This window comes from Hordeum vulgare, chromosome 5H (assembly GCF_904849725.1).
Source record: "Hordeum vulgare subsp. vulgare chromosome 5H, MorexV3_pseudomolecules_assembly, whole genome shotgun sequence".
NCBI classification, from domain to species: domain Eukaryota; kingdom Viridiplantae; phylum Streptophyta; class Magnoliopsida; order Poales; family Poaceae; genus Hordeum; species Hordeum vulgare.
In genome coordinates this window covers 453,089,899-453,116,525 of record NC_058522.1, presented here as the reverse complement: position 1 = coordinate 453,116,525, position 26,627 = coordinate 453,089,899, and the positions used below count along the sequence as shown (strand labels likewise).

Sequence of the window (26,627 nt, the reverse complement as noted above, 5' to 3'; positions counted from 1 at the left end):
GCTATGCACGACAGTTCTTCCAGATTCTTTGTGTCTGGACGAATGAGCGCAGGGCGGTGGCGCTGTTTGGCGCCGTGGTGGCGTCGACCATCTTGCACGGAGCTTTCGATGGAGATGTCAAGTCATGCCTGTCCGACAGGTGCTACGATGTGTCATGCCTGGTAGGCAGGTGCTACGCACGACAGATCTTTCAGAATCTTCGCGTCTGGACTAACGAGCCGTGGTGGCGTCGACGGATGGACGGACTTGCAAGGATGATACAGATCTCTCTCCTGAAGATGGGTTAGCGGCCTGATGATGATGGCGGCATCTAAAACGTGTGCATGTGATGTACGCTTTAGGTCTGTTGCACCGGTTGTGGGTTTCGATACGTTATGTGGATGTATCGGTGATGGCACCGGTTTCAGATATGGGAGTGAGAGCACTCCACATTATCGAGTTTTGTAGGTGTGAGTGGTGGCTTCGGATGTTTGATGTATGTTCTTGTTAGACCTATGTTGAATAATTAATAAAAATGGTCGTATGCATCGATTGATGCTGAGGCCGGGGGTTTGAACCTTCTTTTCCAAAAAAAATGTTCTATGCATTATGAATACTTCAAAATACAGTGTTTTGGTAAAACCATGGTATCTCATATCTAGAGGCAAAATTACTACAGTTTTTGATACTTTGGCTTATACTTTTGGGAAAAGATTATCTTCCACCGCGCGATCCATCCGCCGCCCGCTCGTCTGTTGAATCTCGAAACTGGATCGGTGTTTCAGAAACTGGGTAGGTGTTTCAGAAAACTGCCTAGTCCGTGCCTTCGCCTACGCCTCGGCCCCGACGACCTGGCCGCAGCCGGCCTGCTGCGGCCCCGTCGCCCCTCCGCCGTCGGCCTGCTGCGGCCCCGACGACCTCGCCGCCGCCGGCCTGCTGCGGCCCCGTCGCCCCTCCGCCGTCGGCCTGCTGCGGCCCCGACAACCTCGCCGCTGCCGGCCTGCCCGTCGCCCTCCGCCGCCCCGCGCCACCGCCCCGCCCCGTCGTCCTGCCCCACGGCCCTCCGCCGCCGGCCTACCCGTCGCCCTCCGTCGTCGGGCAGCTCCGCAACTGGCCTGCAACATTTCTGCAATAGGGTCGTGGTTTCTGCAACTCAGCTATTGTTTCAGGAGTTACGTAAAAAAATCTGCAACGCGATCATTGTTTCAGGATTTTTTTTTTGAAGCACGATCATTGTTTTCGCAACGCAGCTATTGTTTCTGCAACTCAGCCTGTGTTTCAGGAACTATTGGATACGGGAACGTAGATCGGACGGCTGCACCACTACATCCAACGGCCGTTGAGGTGGCGGATGTTTACTAAACATCCGCCGGTGAATGTGTAGCAGCCCCCTATACTTTTGTTGTCAAACCCACCCTAAATAATTCACCACTCAGCATATCTTTACACGGTATTTGCGTGAAGACATGTATATTTCGGATTACAGAGGTACAAGCTCATTTGCAGATTTGCTCAATGTTCCGATCCCGGTTCCGATGGAGGTGATCGATCCATCATTCACCACCCGATGACTAGAGCGCGAACCACTTCTCCCGGAAATTGGACTGGTAGGAGACCATGACGAGGAGCAGCACGAGCAGGAGCCCGACGCCCCACGGCGACCCCCCGGCGCGGTGGATGGAGTCCCTCTCCGGCATGGACATGGACAGCAGCTGGTCGACGCGCCGCCCATCGCCGTCGCCGCTCGACAGCAGCCGCACGGCGAGGAGCAGCGCGAGCGGCGACACCATGAGCAGGAGCTTCCCCTGGTCGGCGAAGGTCTCCACCACCGATTCGTAGCTCATGTACCAGGAGAAGCCGAGGAAGACGAACAGCACGAGGAGGAAGAAGCACAGGTGCAGCGGCATCTCCGGCGCCCGCAGGTGGCCCGACGACGAGCCGCCGTTGCCGTACGAGTTCCCCATTGGTCACCGGCCTGGCCTAACCGGGGTGATGGTTTGCAGGTGGTTTCTGAGGCTTTGCGAGAGGCGGGAGCTCTGGGATTCGAAGGTCGCCGCCGATGGAGGGAGAGAGAGTTGGGGAGTGGACGATCGGGCGGGCGCTTACTTATGCACGAACCCGGGGCGACACGTGGCGGGGGCGCCGGCCAATCAGAGGCGCCGGCCCGGCGCGGAGCACGTTCCGGCGGGCCGGCCGACTGACACGGCATGTCGGCACGCACGCACGTGGGCTCCGCGACGCGATCGAGCGCTTTGCTTAGCCCGATCCCCGGCGCGTCGGGGCTAAGTAAAGCGCGCCTGTGCAGCATGGGGGCCACCGGTCGGTGGCGGTGGCAGTAGTTGGGCGGCGGGTGCCGGGTGCTCCGTTGGCCGGTGCAGCGTCGACGGGATCTGTACATTTGTAATCTGAGCAGGTGTCCCCTTGGGGTCGAGCAGGATCTGCGGCGTCTACATCGTCAAGTGGTTAAGAAACCCCATCTTGAGTGGATACTAGTCACTCCGGTTCTAAGTATAATTTTTTCTAAAAATTTTACTATTTTTTATTATATACGAAGCAGAAGAGCGAAAATACCGTTTGAAGCTCGGCCTTCATGGAGGCTGGTTTTAAAAAAAATCATCAAAATTTATATTTGAGTATTTTGAAAAATCTGAAAAAATACAGATATACATGAGGGTATAACACGCATGTGTGTAAATTTTCAGAATGAAATACATTGAAATGAGGGCCGTGTAAAAAACACAAATATATAGTTTTTTAACACATGATATTATTCATCACGAAAGTTTACAAAATTATTCCTTTTACACAGATCGCATCTCAAGGTATTTTGTTCTAAATTCTTGCATGCATATACATTTGATCCTTGTATACTTGCATATATATTTTTTCAGATTTTTTTTTTAAATCTGAAAGTTTAAATTTTGAATCTTTTGAAATAAAGGGCATCATAAAAGCAGAGCTACAACAGATCCTACTTGCCAAAAAGAACCTGTATTCTAAAAAACGTCTATACACAGTCTTTATAATGTAATCTCTAAAAAACTTATATATTCAAAAACGGAGAGAGTACAACACAGCATGTATGTCCTCTAGTCGTTTTCTTGTGTATCATATCATATCGTATCGGTGGCCATGGCGAAAGATAACAAGATCTAGGACAGTACACTGCAGTCCATGGAGTATTATTTATTACTGCTACGAGCAGCACGTACGTACGGATCGACTACTGTCCTGGTCCCTGCGTGATGGTCACGTGCGGCATGTCATCCCACGTCGCATCCCTTTTTTGCACTTCTGTTTGCTTACTCGGACACGATCTGATCGAGCGAACGGATGCTCGCGAGTGGCCCGAATCCTATTTCCCGCCATATGCGTCAGTTAACTGCATTTCGTTAACTCGCGCTAAAGGAGTTCCAACGTGGGCTGGCCCATCTAAGGGATGCAACGGCAGAGAGCTCTTCCTGGTTTTGGGATGCATCTTTTTAACTTAGTTTTTCCATTTTTATTCTTTAGACAGATTTTTTCTACTCTCGCCGTCCTAAATATAGGTCTTTTTAAGGATTTCACTAGGGGACAACATACGGAGCAAAATGAATGAACCTACATACTAAAGTATGTCTATATACATCTGTATATAGTACCCTAATGGAACCTTTACAAAAACTTATATTTAGAAACGGAGGGAGTAGTTTTTTATTGCTATCAATTATCTTTTATTTTCCTTTCCTTCTATTTTATTTTTTACTTTTACTTTACTAGCAAAAGGGCTCGTGCGTTGCAACGGGAAAAAAATACCACATACTTTTAATTTACAAAAGGTGATCTATAATTTGAGTATTTGTAGCTACCACCCAAACAAAAATGATCTTAGCCTACAAAAACGTAGTTCAAGATTTTACATGTCTTCTATTATAATACGGCTTGCATGTAGATTTAATATGTATAAAGAAACGGTCAAGTAATCTTAAATTCCGTCCCTAATCCTGATTTTGCTGAGATGTTCATCCACAATCCAAATTAGTACCGGTATGAAAGAAAGGCGGGTAATGCATTATTGATTAAGATTGAATCCTAGATAATATTTTTTAAAAACTTTACAGGTAAAATAACATCATATTCAGATTCTACATATTTTTCTACTCAAAATCCATATATAACATGCTAAATTTGGAGTTACGGTTTAGAAAATATGAGTATTTTGAAAAACATTTAATATATACTGTGGGTTTCATGTCAAAAACATCAAGGGGTTTTCTATAAAATAGTATGACGGACTAAGGATATCTATTTTCTTTATTAGCAGGTATATATTTTATTTTTGACATGCACGATTCTCTTTTCATATTTGTTGTTTTTTTAAAACAATGAACTTTTCTCAAGATCAATGAAACTTTTAATAAAATATTTGCTAATGTTTTCATAACTGGATGAACATTTTTCAAATTGATTAAGTTTTTTCAAATTTGGAAACTTTTTAAAAATTGATGAACTTTAAAAAATGATTATATTTTAAAATTATTATTTTTAAATCCATGAACGTTTTGAAATTAATGAAAAATACATTTAAATTGCTTATTTTTATAGAAAACACATTTTAAAAAAAATCAATAACGATGAACTTTCTGAAAAATTTGTGAACCTTCAAGAAATGGAGGAACCATTTTCAAGATTGATTAAGTTTTTCAAATATAGTTGAACTTTTTAAGATCAACAATTATGAACTTTGTTTTTAAAATTGACATTTTTGAAATCACTAATATTTTTTAATCCATGATTTTTTTTCAAATTTCTGACCGATATTTTTAAATTACTGATATTTAAAAAAACACTTTTTTAAAACTCACTGATCGATCGATCAATGATTGACTGGTTAACCGCTACGTGAGTACGAGGGAAAACCAATGCTACTCCCTCGAGCGCTGGCCTCCATAATGGCCCAGCCCACAATGGGTGTGTGTGAGCACTGTTTTTCTCTATGACACTTATGGCGCAAGGAGGAGTTCTCCGCGAGCGGTGTGTTCGTGATGTTGATTCCTTTCAAGGTGTTGAAAAATAGAAGAGAGAGAAGAAGAACGGGCCATCTTCTCGAAGAAAACTATGCTCATGCACATAGAACGGGCCAAGACTCATTCATGACATAGAATAGTAGGCCGCTTCAACTCATGGGTCGTCCTAATGCTCCCAGGATAATGGTGGCCATCTTTCGTTTCATTTCATTTCAAAGCACAAGTGCTCTCACTAAAGGCAAGACTTAAGTAAGGTTTCCTTGAGACAATCCACTTAGATAAGTCGATCTGCCTGCGGGTGATTAACACCCTCCATGACGAGTCTAAAACCTCTTATGTCCGGATTGTTCGTGAAATACGGATAGAGGAGATGAGTTTGAAGATATCATGCTCTCTCATGAAGTCAGGACCTCAAACAAAGAACTACACATGTTGGTTCGATCTTCTCTTAGAAATGGTATCAACCAACATGTCTGGCTGATAGATCCTCATGAAGGATTTTTTATCAATAATACTCTTATTATTTCATCAATAAAGGGGTACAATCTTTTCTCAACAAATAAAAACTTACACATCTGGTTGAATGCAATTTCTTCCAACCTCTAGGATTAGAATACAAACATCATGAGGAAAGCTTGTCTTGTGTCGTTGAATTGGCAGGCGACACATGGTCGAGCATCTGAAAGGTACTCGAGGTCCACCCTTTAACAGAAATACGCCTGGCTCGATTAGGTCTCACGGCCAAGTCGAATTCTCTAGGGTACATGCATGTCGATTTGTTGCACGACTCTCATATCAGCTCATTTGTTAACAATCCCAATTGTGACGATTGCTAGCATCACAAACTGTCAAACAAATCCACCGATAGATATTCACCCCCAATTATGTTTTTTTGTTTTCACTTCAACAACAAGCACAATCGCGTATAAGTAATAATATTATGTGTGGGATTATTTTGTCAAGTTTTTTAATAGTCAACTTGATTGGCAAACTATGTTGTGCTCGACTATCTGAAAAGCTTCAATTAAGCCGATAATTCACTCTGGAGCCCGGCCTCACATGAGCCCGGTGAACAGTACCTCGTTATGAAGTAGGAAAAAAAATTCAAAAAAATCTATTTTTTTATGGTGCGAGATATTCCTGTGCGAGAACTCCGTGTAAAATTTTGTGAACTTTGGATATTCGAGGAGCTCGTGGCAAAATAAAAAATCTGACATGAAAAGTGCGATTTTCAAAAGTTTCTTAGACATCCAAAATTTATCTTTTTTGCCACGAGCTCCTCGAATGTCCAACGTTCACAAAATTTTGCACGGATTGCATGCACAGAATTATCTTGCACCACAATAAAAATATTTTTAAAGCTTTTTCTTTTTCAAAACGAGGCACTCTTCATGCCCAGGCTCATCTGAGCCCGAGAGCCAAATTAATCACCTTATTTTCACTATTATTTCACCATTTTGCATGGGCCGATGGTCTAGGTGCCGTTTAATTTCTCTCCCATAGGAGTGTTTCAATACACATGTTTCATAACTAGTTGAATGAAGTTGAAGATAAAATAAGCTCAAATCTTTGTCGGGGTGGTAGCTCTTTTTTGTTTGCTATGCACGAATGATTCCCATGACCTTTAACAACAATAATGTCTTTTCTCCATTGTAGGTTATAGTATTATGCATGCACTGATTCCGTACTTAATATTTCTACAATAAATGGTAGTTGAGTTCGTGACATTGGTGTATGGTTTACATGTAAATTGAGCACTAGCCAATGGTATTTACATAGCATGGATGAAAATCTTGTTTCTAATTGTGGCCCCACCTATGGTTTTCATATATTCTCGCTTATGTTTAAACCGTGTTTGGTTGTCTACTTTTGTGTCGGTCAAATTGATGCGGTCATGAGATGGATATACTCTTTTGATACGGAAAAGTTATTTTTAATTTTATTTTAAATAAACTAAAGCAAATGCACTTAAATGAAGATAAAAAACTACACGATTGGATATATCTTTTATTTTTCTATTAGTGAGAGGACAATTTAAATATCTTCTGCTGAATGTATATAGGCAAATCTGTCAAAACCATTTAAGAAAACATGCTACCATAATCAAGTACAAATACCATATGTTGGATGATAATTTTGAAGTTAGAGAATTTTTATGTTCCACCACGCACCTAATTTAGCAGTCTTGTCACATACTTGATGTTTGTTTTGGGCAAATAGAAATGTGATATTTCATCTATGGAAATCAATGCCCGTTAATTTCAAGTGTTTTAATTTTCCTCCGAGGCTCCACGCAGCCCGATATCTTATTCAATAAAATACATATAGTTTTCCACAAGTGTGGAAATCATATTTTTCCCCACAAATTTCAAAATGCTTTTCCAACAATATATATAGGTTGGTCCTTCATTTTTAATATTTATTGAAATTACATTAATTTGGAAAGTACATATAGAAGAAAAATTTGTGGATACACAAACACAAATGTTAACTCTATTTCTGGATCACATATTGAAAATGTGTATCAATAATATTTTGTATCTACATATCATGCATCTGGAATTCTACATATATACATGTGTGTGTTTTACATGGAACATTTTCGGAATTGACCGAGATTCCAAAATATAGTTTTTGATTTTGTACACCAATGTAGTGTACTTTTTTTTTTTGTTATTCATTCCTTGCTAGTTCCTAGTATTCATCATTCGTCTTCAAATTATGCGAAAAAAATTGTAGCATCTTTTATGTGTCTCTTTCCGCTACCTACTACAATCTATGTGTGTGTTCAATTTGCGTGTACACCAACATGAAAACAAAATTACTACATAAGATTTATAGTTTTGCATGCAAGTGACGAAAAGAAGTCGCAGAAAACAAAATAAGCACGGAAGTGGATTTTCTGTTCTTGGCAGCAAATGCTCACTTTAATACATATTCCATTTGCAAAGAAATATAATAGACCTAAACACTCTTATATTCTAGTCCCTCCGTTCCTAAATATAAGTCTTTTTAGAGGTTTTACTAGGGGACTACATACGGATGTATATAGACGTACTTTAAAGTGTAGATTCACTTATTTTGCTCTGTATGTAGTCCCTTGGCGAAATCTCTTAAAAGACTTATATTCGGAGGGAGTATTGGATTCCGCATGTAGGGGCAAAAAAAAGTGGAAATCATTTATTTGTGGTCTTGGTGAAAAAAATAAAAGTGCATTATCTCGCATGTAAGAGTGTTCCGATTTGTTATTTTCCGCAGCTAACAAATGAAATACGATTTTCACTAAAGCTGAAATATAAAAACATACATGAGTCATTTGTATATGTGATAATTTGTTTATTTTATGTGTGCGGATATTTTAAGGAGTAGGTTAAGGAAATACAAGGAGCGGTGGATGCACATGTCACATTCATGCGCAGACGCACGCATAGACGATGTGCATGGGCAGGTGCTGTTACTGCTGTGCATGTTGCGAGCGCCCGTTCAGATTTGTGCACATGCATCACTGCCTAGTACAGTTTCCGTGGGCAACAAACACTAGCGTGCTGCTTTATTTTGCCAGAACGAGCTAGAATCCACAGATGGATCCTAAATCTTGAATCCAAGGAGCATCCACTTCAGGATGCCGAGAACAGTTCAACACTCGGGAAACAATCAATTCGGTAGCTGGGAAATGCACGCATTGTCAATTTGCAGGCAAGACTCATTCAAGTGGTGAGCAGTGCATGGACATTCGTTAGGCTGGCCTTGCGTCTTTGGGCAAATCCTCCGAGTAAATGTTGTCAGCAACCGCTAGCTGCTGCTAGCAACTGCTGCATGCTAGTAGTACTACTCCAGAAAGCAAATGATAAGGATAACTGTCAGCTAAAGTGGCAAAAACTGAATAGCATTTCGAGGATGGAGACAAGTCCCTAGAGGAAAAAAGGGAAACTTTTCGTTTGAATGGACACACAGACGCACCAGAAAATTAGTGCTAGGACAGACATGTGCATCAGTCCTTGCCCATCGATACGAAATTAGTAGTGGAAGAGGATTACAAATGGCTGGGAAAATGTGCTGAAGAATATGAAAATGACAAGGCCCCCCATTTTCTTCCCCTTTCATTCCATTTATTTCCCCTCCGTTTTTTTCCTTACAAAGCAATCTAAAGCGATGCGAGAAGAGCAGGACGAATGAGTACGTGCGTGCTACGAGAAAGAAAGAAAACACTGCAAAAATGGACACCCAAGGAAAAAGAATCTCTCCGCTGGTCGATCGGTCGAGCTAAACGAACTCACGGTCACGGGCTAGAGAAGAAAAGAATTGACCTTCGCTCTTAGTCTGCACTGCAGCATGCAGTCACGAACCCGCTAATTAACCGCTGCACCCTTCTTGGAGAATTACAAGGTGAGATCCAGGCTCACGTTTGCCCTCTTCTCGGCGGCTTCTCCCCCGTGGCGCACGGCCTCATGCTGCGAAGACGACGACGCTGATGACGCCGACGACGCCGAGCCGGCTTGTCCTCTTCTTTCCCACGCCACCGCCATGTCGTCACGCCCGGCGAGAGTCAAGGGCGTTGGCCGCTCTTGCCGCGGCGCTGCGGGTGTCGCCACGCTGACGCCTGGGACCCGCCAGAGCGCCGACGCCGGCACCGGGCTGCCGTTGATCGGCTGGGACACGGAGCCGGGGCCGCTGCCGTAGTACCTGGGCACCGCCGCTGGCATGGTGGGCGCCAGGTGGTGGTGGTTGGACCACGAGGGGTAGTGCGGCGGCGGCTCGTAGCGGCTCATGTGCGGAGGCCCGGCGACGAAGCGGTGGTGGTAGCCGCTGCCGAAGGCGGGGTACACGTGGGCGGGGTAGTGGCCTTGCATGGCCATGGCGCTCTGGAACTGCGCGCGCTTCGCGTGCTGCCGCTCCCTCTTGTGCGCGTTCTGGTGTCCCCCCAGCGCCTGCGACGTCGGGAAGTTCCGGCAGCAGTAGTGGCACTCGAACTTGCGGCCGCCGCTGCCGCCACTTGCACCGGCCGACGCCGACCCCGCCGCCGTCGCCTGGCCTGGAGCAGTGGAGCTGACAGCGGCAGCATCGCCGTCGGTGACGGAGGACGCCGCGCCGTCGGGCGGGAAGTCGAAGCCGAAGAGACGGATGGACGACGTGGGGCTGGACCCGCCGGCCTCCATCGCCGGGGGCGGCTTGGGCCGCACGAACGGGAGCTGCGAGAAGGAGTCGATGTCGACGGCGCCGTTGGCCGCATCCCCGGGAAGGCCGTTGGTGGCGTGCTGCCCATCTTGCTCGCTCATGGCCATGGGAGAGCGCGAGCTAGCCTCACTCCTCCTGGCCGGCTAGGGTAAGCCGTGTCGTGCGCTAGGGATGGAGAGGGGGCGCTAGGTAGCGCTGCAGCTACAGGGGATGATTCTTCTCTTGGTCTTCCTATACTGTTGCCCGATGGTAATATGTTGGGATCGATGGAGCTAGGGAGCAGGGAGCAGGGAGCTAGCTAGCCGCGGGCGTTGATGTATGGGCCATCTTGTTGGAGGGGTTAACCTCGGGTGGGGTGGAACGGGACCAGTTTTGAGGTAGGGTTGACAACGAAACTGTTTAATGTTTTTGTGTTTGGTTGGTCACACTGGAAATGTGCTATTGGTTCATGATCAACGTTCTTATGCGCATCTTATGTATTATCTCTATTTTCATGCTATGCTTGAATAAATATTTGTTGTCGTTCTCGCGGCGGATCCGTATTTATGTCCCGCACCAATCTAAAAACCAATCTGAGTATGATACTCAACATCATGATGTCAATTGCATTAGTTGCCAAAAAGGGTGCTTATAGAAAAATAAAGCTACTACTCAACTTACATATCATCCTAATTTGAATTTTGAATTTGTTTCCGACCACCGCGTGGTCTGGCCTTATCCTCCTGTGGATTAAACTAGGTTTGCTAAGATGCACTCCCATTTTCTTGTCAACATTTCAACTAGTTCTTTTTTTTTTGTGGTAGAACATTTCAACTAGTTCAACCAACACCATCTTAGGAAAAGTGTCGAGAATTTTAGAAGTGGAGAAATCCTACCAGCAACGCCTAAAATTGGGTAGAATACTCACATGAAACCATCCTTAACTTGCTTTGGCCATTTAATGCTTATAAAAAACATGGCACCAGTATGTGCCTCACACTTTTCATTCAAAAACCAGAATAAAAAAAAGAGAACCCTTTTAAAACTTCAAATATATATATGCATCCATTAAAATATAATAAAATATTTGCTTGATACTTAAAATTTAAAATAAATTAAGTTCCCAAAGAAAGTTGGAACTTGTAACAACATTTTGTACTTTTGTGAGAACACTAGAAAGTTATAGTTTCCATAAACTTTCCGCATTTTTTGGAATCAAACAATAGGCACACAGGAATAGGAAAATCAAGGAATTGCAATATCATGCCCATTTGGATCCTTCATTACTTTTGATTGTTTGATTGCATTACGGGAGAAACGAAGGATTCCCTTCAAGAGGTTTTCTTGAATGCTAAAATTCCTATGAAATATAGTATGCATGAGATTATTGTATAGTTGTATGATTTTTGTATAAGTAAATACTATAAGAACTAAATTTGAAATATATTTAATTTGATTTAATTTCAAATATATATAAATATTGTATAGTTGTATGATTTTTGTATAAGTATCATAGTATCATAATAAATTATTGTATGAGTATATTTTTGTATAAGATTATTGTATATTTAATATGCTAAACTTATTGTATATTTCAATGAGATTTGGTTATATGAAATATATTTAATTATTGTATGGTTGTATGATTTTGTATGCTAAAATAAAATATATTTCAATGAGATTTGGTTATATGAAATATATTTAATTATTGTATAATTATTGTATATTTCAAATTTAGTTCTTATAGTAAGCAACCATGTTGCTCAAAAAGGACGCAAAATGAGCGAATGGAGAAAAGTGAGTACAACTAAGGAACCAGGGACATGGCAATAAAAATCCCATTTATTTAAATATTTATATTTTATATAACCAAATCTCATTGAAATATATTGCAACAAATTCACATCAACATGCGGGGTATCATCTAGTTATGTTAATTCATGTGAAATATTAAGTTATCAACTTCTTAATCTCCACCTTATAACTGCATAATTCTTCACGAATTTCCAAGTGCAAACTCACGTACATGTAGCTATGGAATATTGTTTCTGCACCCCAAAGAAAATTGTGTACGGTTAACAACTTAATAGTTCGAAGGATTTGGCAATAAGTTGAATTCAAGCATTTGATGGAAATATTGATTGTCCCAAGTCAGATTAATACTTCATACTTTTTATTTTTTAGACTCATCTCCAAAATCTCTTGTACACAAAGATTGGTTCAATATTCAGCAATAGATGAATAGTCCAACCAATAATTTTAGGCACGCTCTGCCTTCTCTGCTCCTTTTTTTTTGTGAATTTTCTCCCCTCTCTATTTCACCCTTTAATCCAAATCACAACGACCAATGTGTTGCACTATACTCAAGTAAAAAATGGGTACTGCCAACTCCAACAAACTCTCCGCACTACATGCATGCGATGACAGGTTGATGGATAATTGTGAATGAAAGTAAAATCAAGTGACAGACATATGTGGCTTACTACTATGTGATGGTGTTGTATGACTACAAGAAATAGTAATGTGACTGAATCTTGCTGGACGACTGGAGATATCACTGTCCTCTTAATCCTTCAACCACAAGTTTAACTCATCATACGGAATGAACAAAGGATTTAGCGAACCAATTTATGATTTCATGATTAGAAGGACAGTGGTATTTTCAGTCTATCAGAGTTCAAGTCTCGTATTTATTTTGGATTTATTTTAGAACTTTCGACGATGCGCGTTCTGTGGGAGGAGACATCTCTGTCGTCTACGAGCCACCTACGATGACTTCGAAAGATCTCAAAATAATATACTGTTTTAGTCTTTTGAAAAATGCTCATAGGGATAGGCTGTGCATTCATAGAGGATTTCACTCTACGTTTTTGTTGTCTCGGAGTACTCCTACAAGAAAAGAAAAAAAAAACTAGAACACAGAGTTGTGCAGTGTTAAGGGTTGGGGAGCACAGCATGATAATGAATCGTGATATTTAAAACATTGGTATGCGTAGTTATCATCAGCGTGCAAATTGTCAGCAAGAACTGCTGCAACACACAGCAGGGTGGACGCATATGTATGTAGCTACCCCGACGACCGACAACTAACATACTAAATACTCCATAGGTACCTACCTAATAGCGACAACATGATGCAGACTCTACATCCATACGAAGTGTATCCGTCATAAGTCCATAGTTTGATTGGAGTACGGTGAATTGTCGAACTGTTACATGGAACGGTGTATCAATCAGTGTATAAGAAGATGGCTGTGCGGTTGGCGGGTGACCTTAAAAGTTTTTACCCAAATGGAATGGCAATATAATCTTGGGATTGGTTCCATGTCTTCTTCAATATAGGCATATAGTGTTGGTTAAATATGACTATTTTTACTGATATATCGGTTTTGTTATGATCTTTTGTCATACTATTGGTCTTCGGCCGTGTAATTTAACCTACAAACCAGCCATATATTTCTCATCATGCTTTGTATTCAATTAATGCTACATTATGATTTAATAAAAGATTCCTATATCAAAAAGCTATGTAAAAAGAGCAGCCCCTCAAAGTGAGGCTAGTGAAATTGAGCGCACCGCCTTCAACCGAGCCACCGAGGCTATCAAAGACAAGCGCTGCAAAGTGTTGGAGGATGCGGTAGAGCGTATGCGCCGTGAGTGCGAGGCGATGACAGGACATGCATGCGGTGATGCTTAGTGGGCCTTCCACCGCTGGTGCAACGAGAACGACGATGACAAGGGTGACAACTCAGGCGACGACGTGGACAACTACTGAGGTGCAGATGGCATTGGAGTCCTTGCCATCATGTGACACCTCACGTTGTTTAGTTTAGTTTAGGTTAAATTTGGTTTAAGTTTGTTAAATTTTATCCGTTTGGTTGTAATATATGAAACTTTTTTTTAATTTTATCACTTGATCTTATATTTTTTCCATATTTGTGTTTGATCTATTTGAAATGGCCAAAACATTTGATGGCTAGGATTGGTTGGTCGGCGCCCTGCCCGCTATCTTTGGAGATGTCCGGACATATCCACACACATTTGGTGTCATCCGGTTGGCGATTTTTGTTAGAGTTTACTTGAGTGATACCAAACTCACGGAAAAGCTTAAGATTAAGTTCAGGTTGGTGTTAGAGAACGTTGCATGGGAAACAAAAAATTTCCTACGCAGACGAAGACCTATCATGGTGATGTCCATCTACGAGAGGAGATTTGGATCTACGTACCCTTGTAGATCGCACAACAGGAAGCGTTAAGAAACGCGGTTGATATAGTGGAACGTCTTCACGTCCCTCGATCCACCCCACGAACCGTCCCGCGATCCGTCCCACGATCCGCTCCGATCTAGTGCCGAACGGACGGCACCTCCGCGTTCAGCACACGTACAGCTCGACGATGATCTCGGCCTTCTTGATCCAGCAAGCAAGACGGAGAACTAGATGAGTTCTCCGGCAGCGTGACGGCGCTCCGGTGGTGGTGAAGGATCTATTCCTGCAGGGCTCCGCCCGAGCTCCGCAGAAATACGATCTAGAGGAAAAACCGTGGTGTTTGTGGTCGGGCTGCCGTGGCAAAAGTTGTCTCAAATCAGCCCTAAAACTCCACTATATATAGGAGGAGGGGAGGGGAGGCTTGCCTTGAGGGCCAAGGTCCCCTTGGTGCGCCGGCTAGGAATAGGAGGAGTCCTCCTCCAATCCTAGTCCAACTAGGATTGGAAGGTGGAGTCCTTCTCTTCCTTCCCACCTCCTTTATCTTCTTTTCTCTTTGATTTCTTATCCTTGACGCATAGGGCCCCCTTGGGCTGTCCCACCAGCCCACCAAGGGTTGGTGCGCCACCCCTAGGGCCTATGGGCTTCTCCGGGTGGGCTGGCCCCCTCCTAGTGAACATCCGAAACCCATTCGTCACTCCCGGTACATTCCCGGTAATGCCCGAAAACCTTCCGGTAATCAAATGAGGTCATCCTCTATATCAGTCTTCGTCTCCGGACCATTCCGGGAACCCTCGTGACATTTGTGATCTCATCCGGGACTCCAACAACATTCAGTAACCACACATATAACTCAACTATACTAAAACATCGCCTAACCTTGAGTGTGCAGACCCTGCGGGTTCGAGAACTATGTAGACATGCCCCGAGGTACTCCTCGGTCAATATCCAATAGCGGGACTTGGATGCCCATATTGGATCCTACATATTCTCCGAAGATCTTATCAGTTGAACCTCAGTGTCAAGGATTCATATAATCCCGTATGTCATTCCCTTTGTCCTTCGGTATGTTACTTGCCCGAGATTCGATCGTCGGTATCCGCATATCTATTTCAATCTCGTTACCGGCAAGTCTCTTTACTCGTTCTGTAATACAAGATCCCGTGACTTATACTTAGTCACTTTGCTTGCAAGGCTTGTGTGTGATGTTGTATTATCGAGTGGGCCCCAAGCTACCTCTCCGTCACACGGAGTGACAAATCCCAGTCTTGATCCATACCAACTCAACAGACACCTTAGGAGATACCTCTAGAGCACCTTTATAGTCACCCAGTTACGTTATGACGTTTGATACACACAAGGCATTCCTCCGGTGCCAGTGAGTTATATGATCTCATGGTCATAGGAATAAATACTTGACACACAGAAAACAATAGCAATAAAATGACACGATCAATATGCTACGTATATAATTTGGGTCTTGTCCATCACATGATTCTCCTAATGATGTGATCCCGTTATCAAGTGACAACACTTACCTATGGTCAGGAAACCTTGACCATCTTTGATCAACGAACTAGTCAACTAGAGGCTCACTAGGGACAGTGTGTTGTCTATGTATCCACACATGTATTTGAGTTTCCAATCAATACAATTTTAGCATGGATAATAAACGATTATTATGAACAAGGAAATATAATAATAACTAATTTATTATTGCCTCTAGGACATATTTCCAACAGTTGGTCCATCAGATCAGACACCTCAAACGTCCTTGAACACATACAGACGTGTATGTGAACAGTGATGGCAGAGTTGACCATCTAAACGAATGCACCAAATGTATGCTCCATTTAAAAATAGAAATAAACTAAATGTCTGCCATGTTTGAATCAGCAATCAATAGCATTTCGATCATACATTTAAATTCTAATAAAAGACTGGATGTTCAACAGAATTTTCAAATTAATCAATCCAACATTCAACCAAAATGCTCAAAAACGGACTTCATCTCAAGCTTGCTCCCCTCGAGCTTGAACTTCTTCATCAAGACATGTTGTTCACCCACATGGGCTCTGCCTTCACCTTCGTCCAATAATACATCAAAGTGAACGGTTGTCTCACCGTCTTTCCGTACATCATGGCAATGCATGTGGGATATACAATGATGTGACCATCAAGTTATAACATTAAGTGTATAAAATAATTGACGAACACATAGAGAAACAAGAAGCAAGACTTACAATCTCAATGATTGACGATCACTCGTTGGACACATTATTTTCACTTGTGAAAACACCGGAACACTCATGATGATGTTTGAAATGATGTACCACCACTGGAGAGCGACTACGCATTGCAGTCATAGACCATATCCAAATTGTAAGGCTCGTACTGCTTGTGCTCAGGAAACTAAGAATGCACATGTTTCCAATATATCGTGAATGTTTGCTTCATGCCTACAAACCCCATACCTATGGCCAACCATGTGTCACACAACAATGCGTCATCCACCACCGACTACCCACCATCATGCTAGCTTCACATTAGACAAGGAGAATGTCAAAAACAATCTCATTGGCGTTTGACAAGACACTTGTCGGGCGTGGTATCTGGCATGGAGGACGCCGACAGGGGGTAATACCTAGCGGAAGGATCCGAGGATGTAATGGTGGCGAATCATAAGTTGCCTTGTTGGAGCAACGGTTGTCCGACAAGAACTGGGAGGCGGTTGGAATGGTGTAGACGTTGCGACGTTCTTGGGGAATGCAGATAAGAGCAACTGGGAAGAATGGAATTTTGGAAAGGGCAATAAAAGGTTGTTGTTTTTCATTGGTGGGGTGTGTAGGATTCCAACTTGGCTACTGTCCAAACTCCCTAAATCTCCCCAACTTCATTTCCGGTTTGGCGGAATTCAGAGGTGCAGACCGGTCAACGTTTGGGGCACGACAAAAGATGTCACAAAGTGTCCAAACCATGATGCTGGTACTTCTCAAACGTATCTACTTTTACAAACAACTAGATCATTGATGGCGCGCGTTGCCGCGCCCTTCCATTTTTACGATAAAATTGGGTAGGTATTGTTGTAAGCTGATAAGTAGATATTTTTTTAACCAAGGTACAAAACTTTAGTCATTGTACAAAAGTGAAGCACAGTATTGGTCAGTAAAGAAAAGTTTAATTTATTTGATCTAATAAGATGATATTAGTAATTGACTCCTAGGTCATGTTTGAATTTCCAGAATTGGAAGATTTATTAGAAGATTGGCGTTCAATTCAGAACAATGCCACTAAGGCAAAGTTTAACGTAGACTAACTCTTAAAAAGAAATCATGCTTAGCATGTTCTAATCAGCACAATAATTGCCACAAGAATTAACACTATGGGGTAGGAAAACTACTGATATTGAAAGAAAATAAAACTTTGCACTCAAATAAAAGTTAAATTTATCTTTGATCTCTAGTATAAAATAACATATGCTAGTATAGGGCATGTAGAGGAAGAGAAAAACAATTACCGAAAAAGGCTTTCATCCCGCTTTATATATAAAAACAATAATACTCCCAAAGTAACTTCTAGCACAAAAAAAAAGATAACAACTAAAGAATACCACGACTGCGAATTGACTAATAACCTTTTCCCTAAATTATACTCTCTTTTTTTTGCAAGCAAGTTAGCCTACTATCTAGATCTAGGAAATACCATATTGACTAATAAATTTTTCACTAAATTGGAAGGAATGCATTTCTCAGTTCTCAACATGGCGATTATACAATCCAGATTACCAAGTTGGAGCTAATCAACTTATGTTATTGACACATGTACCATAGTGTTGGGAAGGAATGAAGGAACAAGCAATGGCAGAAGTTGGATCTATAGAATTTAAAAAATCAAATTGTCAAGTTTAATGCATTGGTCAGTGATGTGAAAGAAACAAAACTAATTGCTAACAGAAATGTTGAATTAAACAATATATTTAGAAGTGCTATCTTAATAAGTCATGGTCACAAAATATGACCATATAAAAACCGACCATAGTTCTAGAAGTTGTCATAGAAACCCCTTGTAAATTAGAGTAGTGCTCATAAACAAATAAACTAAAATCTTACTTCATATACCATGAGACTTACTGTCTGGTGTATATTGTTGAAAAGCTGGGACAAATGTTGATGTAGTTTGTCATGTCTGGGGATTATGTGCAATTGCAAATCCGCATTAATTACCATGACCAGGCTTTGTTTACTTTAATATACTACTCCCTCCGGTAAGGTTTATTGTTTACGTACACAAATTAGATCATTATATTGTGTAAGTAGGGTATTTTTCAAGTAAGTGTTATGCACTTGGAGTCCCCATAAAATTAGGGTCGCGATATCTGCCGCACATGCGACAGGTGGGAGGTATTGCTGGCAGTTGCCATCCCATTTTGCTGGCAGTTGGCATCAGTTTCCATGCAAATACTTGGTCAAAAAGTGACAGTTTCCACCTACTACACAGAATGCATTGCACGGATAGTGTGTTGGGTTTAAAAAGGAGTTGCCACCTACAACAATGGAAGTATAATAGGGGATTGCCATGTGACAATGAAAGTGCATGGCAAAACAGGGTGGTACGCATGTCATGATCACATCAATGTAGAAAGATGGCAACTGATATCTTGTCCTCAACATATATTTGTCGTCAAACAAAGTAAGCTCATTAGCAAAATGTGGTTAAACCAGCAGGACCACATGGCCATGTTTTACAGGACATCATGACAAATAAAGTATGAATGGAAGACAATTTGTTGCCATCTGTTTAATTGGATAGCACGTAGAAAGTTGCCATCTTGATTGAGTGACAAAGCAAATGGCAAGCTGAGAATATGTGTTAAACAGAGTAGTTGCCATGGACTTAGCAAACAAGATGGCAATCTGTGTGTAGACTGATAGACTGGAGTTGCCATATTTGCAGAAAGCAGCATGGCAAATAACTAAGTTTCAGGTTACACAAATAACTGAGTTTCAGAATGCATTACACAGATAGTGTGTTGGACTTAAAAAAGGAGTTGTCACCTACAAAATGAAAGTATAACAGGAGATTGCCATGTGACAATGAAAGTGCACGGCAAAAAAGGGCGGTACATGCGTTATGTTCACATCAGTGTAGAAAGATGGCAACTCATGACTTGTCCTAAACATACAGTTGCCATCAAACAAAGTAAGCTCAGTGGCAAAATGTGATTCAACCGGCAGGACAACATTGCCATGTTTTACAGGACATCATGACAAATGAAGTGTGGATGGAAGGCAATTTGTTGCCATCTGTTTAATTGGATAGCACGTGGAAAGTTGACCTTGATTGAGTGACAAAGCAAATGACAAACTGACAGCGTGTGTTAAAGATAGTAAGTGCCATGCACTTAACGAACAAGATGACAACGTGTATGTAGACTGACAGAATGAAGTTGCCATGTTTGCAGAAAGCAGCTTGACAAATAGCTGATAGACTGAAAGACTGGAGTTGCCATATGACAGTGGCAACTCCAATTGGTAGAAATGCGCGATGCGTGAGTGGAGAAACCGACGGAAGACGAAGTAGTGAAGGGGAAGTGCGGCGCGTGCGGGCGCAACCGACGAACCACCACCCGCAGGCCTGACAATTGCAAGCAATCCGAAAGACAGTAGGTGTGCGGGCGAACAGGATGAACGTCCACACACCGGGCCGATCACACGTGGCATATAAATTTTGCCTAGATTAGTGCAATCCCAAACGAACGGAGATCCACGCGTGTGGGCGGTTTGCAAACACCCACACATGTGGGCGTTATCATTTCCCTAAAATTATTGGAACTATCATCAAAAGAGGAACATTCACCTATTACTGCACATAAGACAAAAGGCAACATTCTGCAAATAAATGACAAATAGACAATTTTTTTGCATACATGGAGATATCAGTTGTGGCTAAGTGGAACCAATACATGCGAACTGCACACATAAATCGGTTCTAACCTGCTTTTAAATAAAAACACATGTATCAGTTGTGCCGGCCATGTAAAGGCTTGGTATTTGTTCATTGTGCACACATATCACAAATTTAAATTTGAAATACCATGCGGTTGGGATGGCGGATGGCAAACCTAGACGGGTCAGAGTCTTCTGGCCATGCTGCATGAGAGCTGGTCATGGCAGAGCACGGGTGTTCGACAACGAAGAGGCGTCGGGTCAATGGGTAGACACGGATCTCACTCTGTACAATAAAAACATGGTACTCCAATCAAGTTTCTCACGATATGATCTACAAACAAGTTTCTCACAATATCAAATTTAACTACCTGGAGTATGATTTACAATCAAGTTTCTCACAATATCAAATTTAACTACTTGGAGTATGATTTACAATCAAGTTTCTCACAATATCAAATTTAACTACCTTTTACACACTAAAAGGATGTAGAGTGTAAAAGTTGAGTGAAGAGTGGCAGGGAGGCAGCATAAATGCACATACCATCACCCATCATTAATGTCCGAACAGAAACTGAAGAATGATTACTCTTGAAATCTCACTGGATCAATTTCAATCAGACGAGGCGTCCGCTTGAATTACCAGCGTAGGCTGAATTCCCTCCTTTCTCCCTGACACACAAATCACCCAAGTCCGCAGGATCAATCGATCCCCTCGTCGCTCGCCTCGCCTGCTGAGCAGTGACAGATTAGAGAAGTACCATGAAAATAAATTGAAGCCGGGAAAAAATTCAAAAAAATTGAAGACAAGCATAGGCTCAAGATTTTTTACTTAATTGTTAGGAGTTCATAGCAGTCTGTAGGGCAATGTTCAGAATGCATAAACCAACCCAACAATGATCAATAAGAATTATCAGATGACACGCAAAAGACAGAGTAGCGTCGTCGAATGTCACTTTTCCTTGTGCAGCTTCAGATACTTATGATATGATGGATAGTGAGTGACAATGTGTGAAAGTATAGCACTGGCCACTATTATACACGAGTCATACAGAACACAGACAGACCAAAACATGAGGTAATAAGTTACTCATTTTGGGTTTATTATTTCATCATGCAACCTGTGTAAGAAATCCTGTGATTGGAAACCTGTAACAGAATAAAACGACGCAGGCCAGTTCAGACTTCAGAAAGCTACCATGCTAGTTGAAAAAGAAATGCTTGTTTTTCCAACATTTTTTTTCTAGGAACAAAATGAAATGATATAGCCATTAGTGGTAGAAGCATTATCTGATTACACACCTCGTAGTTCAAGTGATCTCTTGCACGTGTGCTGGAGAAATTTTACATAGAAACACCAGAGTCTATAATCCAATCAACTTACTCCTGAAACAAAGGAAGAACGATTGAAGGGTTGGAACAGTATAGTCTTGTTTTTACATCACAAACCTGCATGATATAAGTTTTTTGAGCATGATATAACTTCCATACCGGTATTCTCGTGATGGCCTGAGGAGCTTGGATAAAGAGAACGGGGAGCAATTCGGTGGCAGACTGAAATGATTCCGCAAGGGGGGAGGGGAGACCTTGTGGCGCTGCCGATCTGCTTCGTTAGGTCCGCATCCACAAGCACGTGCCGCGATGCGGAGAGGAGAGGTCGGAAGCGAGCTTGGGGAGGGGATAAGGATCCCATGGTGTAGACAAATGGCTGAGGCGGATGTGGCGACCCCCAGGTTCACCGGTGCCGAGAGAATGAGAAGCGTCGGCAATCGTCCGTGTCGGCGAGTCCCTCTCTCTCCCGCAGAGACAGATCCTTTTTTAGGCGAAGCAACAGATCCTCTTCTCTCTCCCCTTAACGCTTGTAGACTGAAACCGTTTAGCTAATTGGGCCGTTACAAAAGTCCCGGTGAACGAGAACGCTCAGATTTTTCCTCTGGAGCAGCAGCAATTTAGGACATTCGGCCCAGTAAATAAAACGTGCGGCGGAGGCCAGAAGGGACACCAGATTTGACGGTTGCGATCTTCCAAATGACGAAAATGAACGACCAGAAATGCCCGTGTCGTGAGAGGACTGTGATTTGGCTCAGTTTTACTGTCCTAAATTTTTCTCTTGTTTTGGACTCTAATTTGCATGATTTGAATGAAACTAACCTAAGACTGACGTTGTTTTCAACACAACTACCACGATGTTGTTTTTGTGGACAAATAAGAGTTCTCGGAATCGGACAAAACTTTGTGAATTTTTTCTAGAAAATATAAGAATTATTGGAGCGAAGTCCCACCAGAGGAGGCCACATGTTGGTGCCCAGCCAACAGGGCAGGCCCACCCCCCTGGGCACGCCCTGATAGCTTGGGGCCACCTTGTGGCTCCTCCAACCCTAATTCCATGATATAGCTTGGCTTATTAGGGATGATAGACTACTCATATCAATAAGGAATTCCTTCTTTTCCGGGAGCCCATTCGAACAGAACTCCCAGGTTAAGCGTGCTTGGCTTGGAGTAGTTCTAGGATGGGTGACCGACCGAAAAGTTTGTCCCGGGTGTGCATGAGTGAGGACAAAGTGCGTAGAAAAGACTAGTATTGATATGTGAGGCCAGTCTAGATCCCGCCAGGAGTAACGACCGCCGACGGGTGTGTCCGGGGCGTTACAAGTTTGGTATCAGAGCCAGGTTATGTGATAGCCTGGCTTATTAGGGATGATAGACTACTCATATCAATAAGGAATTCCTTCTTTTCCGAGAGCCCATTCGAATAGAACTCCCATGTTAAGCGTGCTTGGCTTGGAGTAGTTCTAGGATGGGTGACCGACCGGGAAGTTGGTCCCGGGTGTGCATGAGTGAGGACAAAGTGCGTAGAAAAGACTAGTATTGATATGTGGGGCCAGTCTAGATCCCGCCAGGAGTAGCAACCGCCGACGGGTGTGTCCGGGGCGTTACAAGTTTGGTATCAGAGCCGACCCTCGCGGTTACACGGATGTTTGCGGACAGGTGTGCGGTCATGTTGTTCATGACGTTTGTGACCCGTCGTGGAACACGACATGGTACATGTACTGGACTGGATGCACAGACGTTTGTACCAAGAGGGAACGCTCCTGTGGCCCGACCAGGACGTCGGTTCCTCTGAGTGGTGGTGTATGTGATAGCCTGGCTTATTAGGGATGATAGACTACTCATATCAATAAGGAATTCCTTCTTTCCGGGAGCCCATTCGAACAAAACTCCCAGGTTAAGCGTGCTTGGCTTGGAGTAGTTCTAGGATGGGTGATCGACCGGGAAGTTGGTCCCGGGTGTGCATGAGTGAGGACAAAGTGCACAGAAAAGACTAGTATTGATATGTGGGGCCAGTCTAGATCCCGCCAGGAGTAACGACCGCCGACGGGTGTGTCCAGGGCGTTACATTCGAGTCCTACAAATTCTCAATTACGGAGGAAAAATAGGGGAGAAGTTTTCATCGTGTTTTATGAGACAGAGTCGCCGCCACCTCATGTTCTTCCCCGGGAGGGCCGATCTAGAGTCCGTTTGGGGCTCCGGGGAGGGGGATTCATCGTTGTCGTCATCACCAACCCTTCTCCATCAACACCATCATGATGCTCACCATCGGGAGTGAGTAATTCCTTTGTAAGCTTTCTAGACGGTGATGGGATTGGATGATATTGATCATGTAATCGAGTTATTGTGTTAGTGCCTGATCCCTAGTATCCATTGTGTTCTAAGATTGATGTTGCCATGACTTTGCTATGCTTAATGCTTGTCACTTGGGCCTGAGTGCCATGATTTCAGATCTGAAACTATTATGTTTTCTCTGAAAATAGAAGTGTTTGGATCATATCTTGCAAGTTGTATGCATCTATTACATGTCAGGATCCACATACCCCAAGGTGACGATAATTAGGATTCTTTCCGGTGATTGACGTAGTTTGAGGAGTTCATGTATTCAACATGTGTTAATGCCTTTTCCGGTTCTCAATTGAAAGGAGGCCTTAATATCCCTTAGTTTACTTATTATGGACCCCGCTTCCACAGGAGGGTAGGACAAAAGATGTCATACAAGTTCTTATCACAAGCACGTATGACCATATACATAATACATGACTACATTACATTGCTAAATTGGAGCTAGTTCTGTGTCGCTCTAGTGTGTAATTGTTAAATGATTGATGTCATCTAAATCATTTTCCATCACCGGTCCAACTACCTACGCTTTTCATAAACTAAAGCTTGCTAAGTTACTATTCTGCCGCTATAGTTACAATCATTACAAAACTGTTATTGTTACCGCTACAACTACTATTTTGTTGTGCTACTAAAATCTTTGCTGCAGAGGGATATCTCAGGTGTTGTTGAATTGACAACTCAACTTCTAAGACTAATAAATATGCATTGGCTCCCCTTGTGCCAATCAATAAATAAGGGTGTAATACTACCCGCGAAGACTGTCGCAATCCCCTATACTTGTGGGTTATCAAGACCTTTTTCTAGCGCCACTGCTGGGGATCATAGATATATTTATTGTGTTCACTTGAGGATATCCAAATGCCACTATGAAGAATCTAAAATATACTAGAACCAAAATCATACTCTCTAATATGAGGGGATGTAAGGAACTGCATCCTAGCTCTCCTTTAGATTCACCTACTATTTTGAATCAACTTATGAGACCACCACTTGCTGGTCGTTCTGATATGTCGTAAGTACTTGATGACGCTACTTCTAAAATTCATGAAATTTATGGTGATGCTAGTGCTATACTTGATAAAAATAAATCTGTGCCACTTTGTAAATTGCTTGATGCTCATATTTCTAAATCCTTAGAAATTGAAAATGATGAAACTGAATAAAACTATGAATCACCTATTATGCCTAGCTATCCTAATAGATATGAATTGCCTGATGTACCTGAGGGTTATGTTATGGATGGGGAGATAGCTAGGGACTTTCTTGCTTGTAATGATAGAGATGATTTGACAAAGTTGCTATGAAAACTTAAAAGAAAAATCTATGATGGAGAACATGAAATATGATCCTAAATTTGCTACTTCTCCTATATGTGTTACTGATAAGGATTATGAATTCTTTATTCATCTCGAGTTAATCGCTATAGTAGAATATGATCCTTTCTATGGTAACGAAACTGAAACTATTGTGGCACACATCACTAAGTTAAATGATATTGCGAACTTGTTTGTTCATGAGGAAAAGATGCGTTATTACTATATCCTTAAGCTTTTTCCTTTTTCGCTAAAAGGTGATGCTAAGAAATGGTTCCTCAATCTTTCTCCTAATTGTGTGCGTAACCCCGAGGATATGATATATTACTTCAGTGAAAAATATTTCCATTCTCATAGTAAACAAGTTGCTTTATAGGAAATACTTCACTTTGTGCAAATTGAAGAGGAGAATCTCCCTCCATCTTGGGGGGGAGGGTCCTTCTCCAACTACTTAGAGATTTGTCTGATCATCCTTTTGAGAAAAATGAAATACTTGATATATTCTATAATGGACTAAGTGATGCTTCTAAGGAGTACCTAGATAGTTGTGTTGGTTGTGTTTTCAGGGAACGAGCTATTAGACAAACTAAACAATTATTGAATAATATATTGCAAAATGCTGATAATTGGACACTTTCTAGACCATAGCCGGAACCAATTCAAAGGAAGAGAGGTATTGTATTCCACACTCCAGAAGATGTGAAAGAATCTTAGAGAACTGTGAAAGAAAAAAAGTATTAAATCTGAAGACGTCCAGAATTTACCACCTATTAAAGAAATACATGGAGTTAATATCCCTACACATGTATTAGAGGTAAATTCTCTGTGTAGATTTGATGCAAGTGATATACATTACACTAAAACTCCTAGCCAATGCATGGATGAATTTGATAATTACGTTGTCAAGCAAGAGCACTTCAATAATTATGCCAAATACCAATTACAGTGTAATGCTATGAAGATAGATCGCTTGAGTGACTTGATGTTCAGAATTGCTAATGACGTTAAAGTTCTAGGTAAACATGCTTCCATTGGTCATACTCAACTAGACCAAGTTGCTAAGTCACAAAATGATTCTCTTGCTAAATTAAATGAGAACATGAATGGCCATGTTGTTACAGTAATGACTAGAGGAGAGAAAATGACTCAAGGACCTCTTTATCCTGAAGTTCACCCTAAAATAATTGAACAATATTCTCAAAGACTTAACATTGATGCACGTAGTCCTTCTAAAAATAAAAATGATACGACTTTGCATGCTTCTATTGAATGTGTCATAGAAAAATCTGCTGAATATCATAATGATGTTTCTATTGCTGATGCTGAGACCTAATTTGGTAGTGAACATGC

General features: G+C 42.1%; 2 protein-coding genes across 2 annotated transcripts; both read right to left on the bottom strand.

Annotated features, from left to right (window-relative positions):
* Positions 1 to 1,376: 1,376 nt before the first annotated feature.
* Positions 1,377 to 2,079, bottom strand: LOC123397650. The gene has a single exon (XM_045092187.1). It carries the CDS (start codon positions 1,941 to 1,943, stop codon positions 1,551 to 1,553), a length of 393 nt encoding a protein of 130 aa, XP_044948122.1. The 5' UTR covers positions 1,944 to 2,079; the 3' UTR covers positions 1,377 to 1,550.
* Positions 2,080 to 8,943: 6,864 nt separating this feature from the next.
* On the bottom strand, positions 8,944 to 10,621 carry LOC123395842 (zinc finger protein 8-like). Its single transcript, XM_045090877.1, has one exon. It carries the CDS (start codon positions 10,265 to 10,267, stop codon positions 9,365 to 9,367), a length of 903 nt encoding a protein of 300 aa, XP_044946812.1. The 5' UTR covers positions 10,268 to 10,621; the 3' UTR covers positions 8,944 to 9,364.
* Positions 10,622 to 26,627: the final 16,006 nt, after the last annotated feature.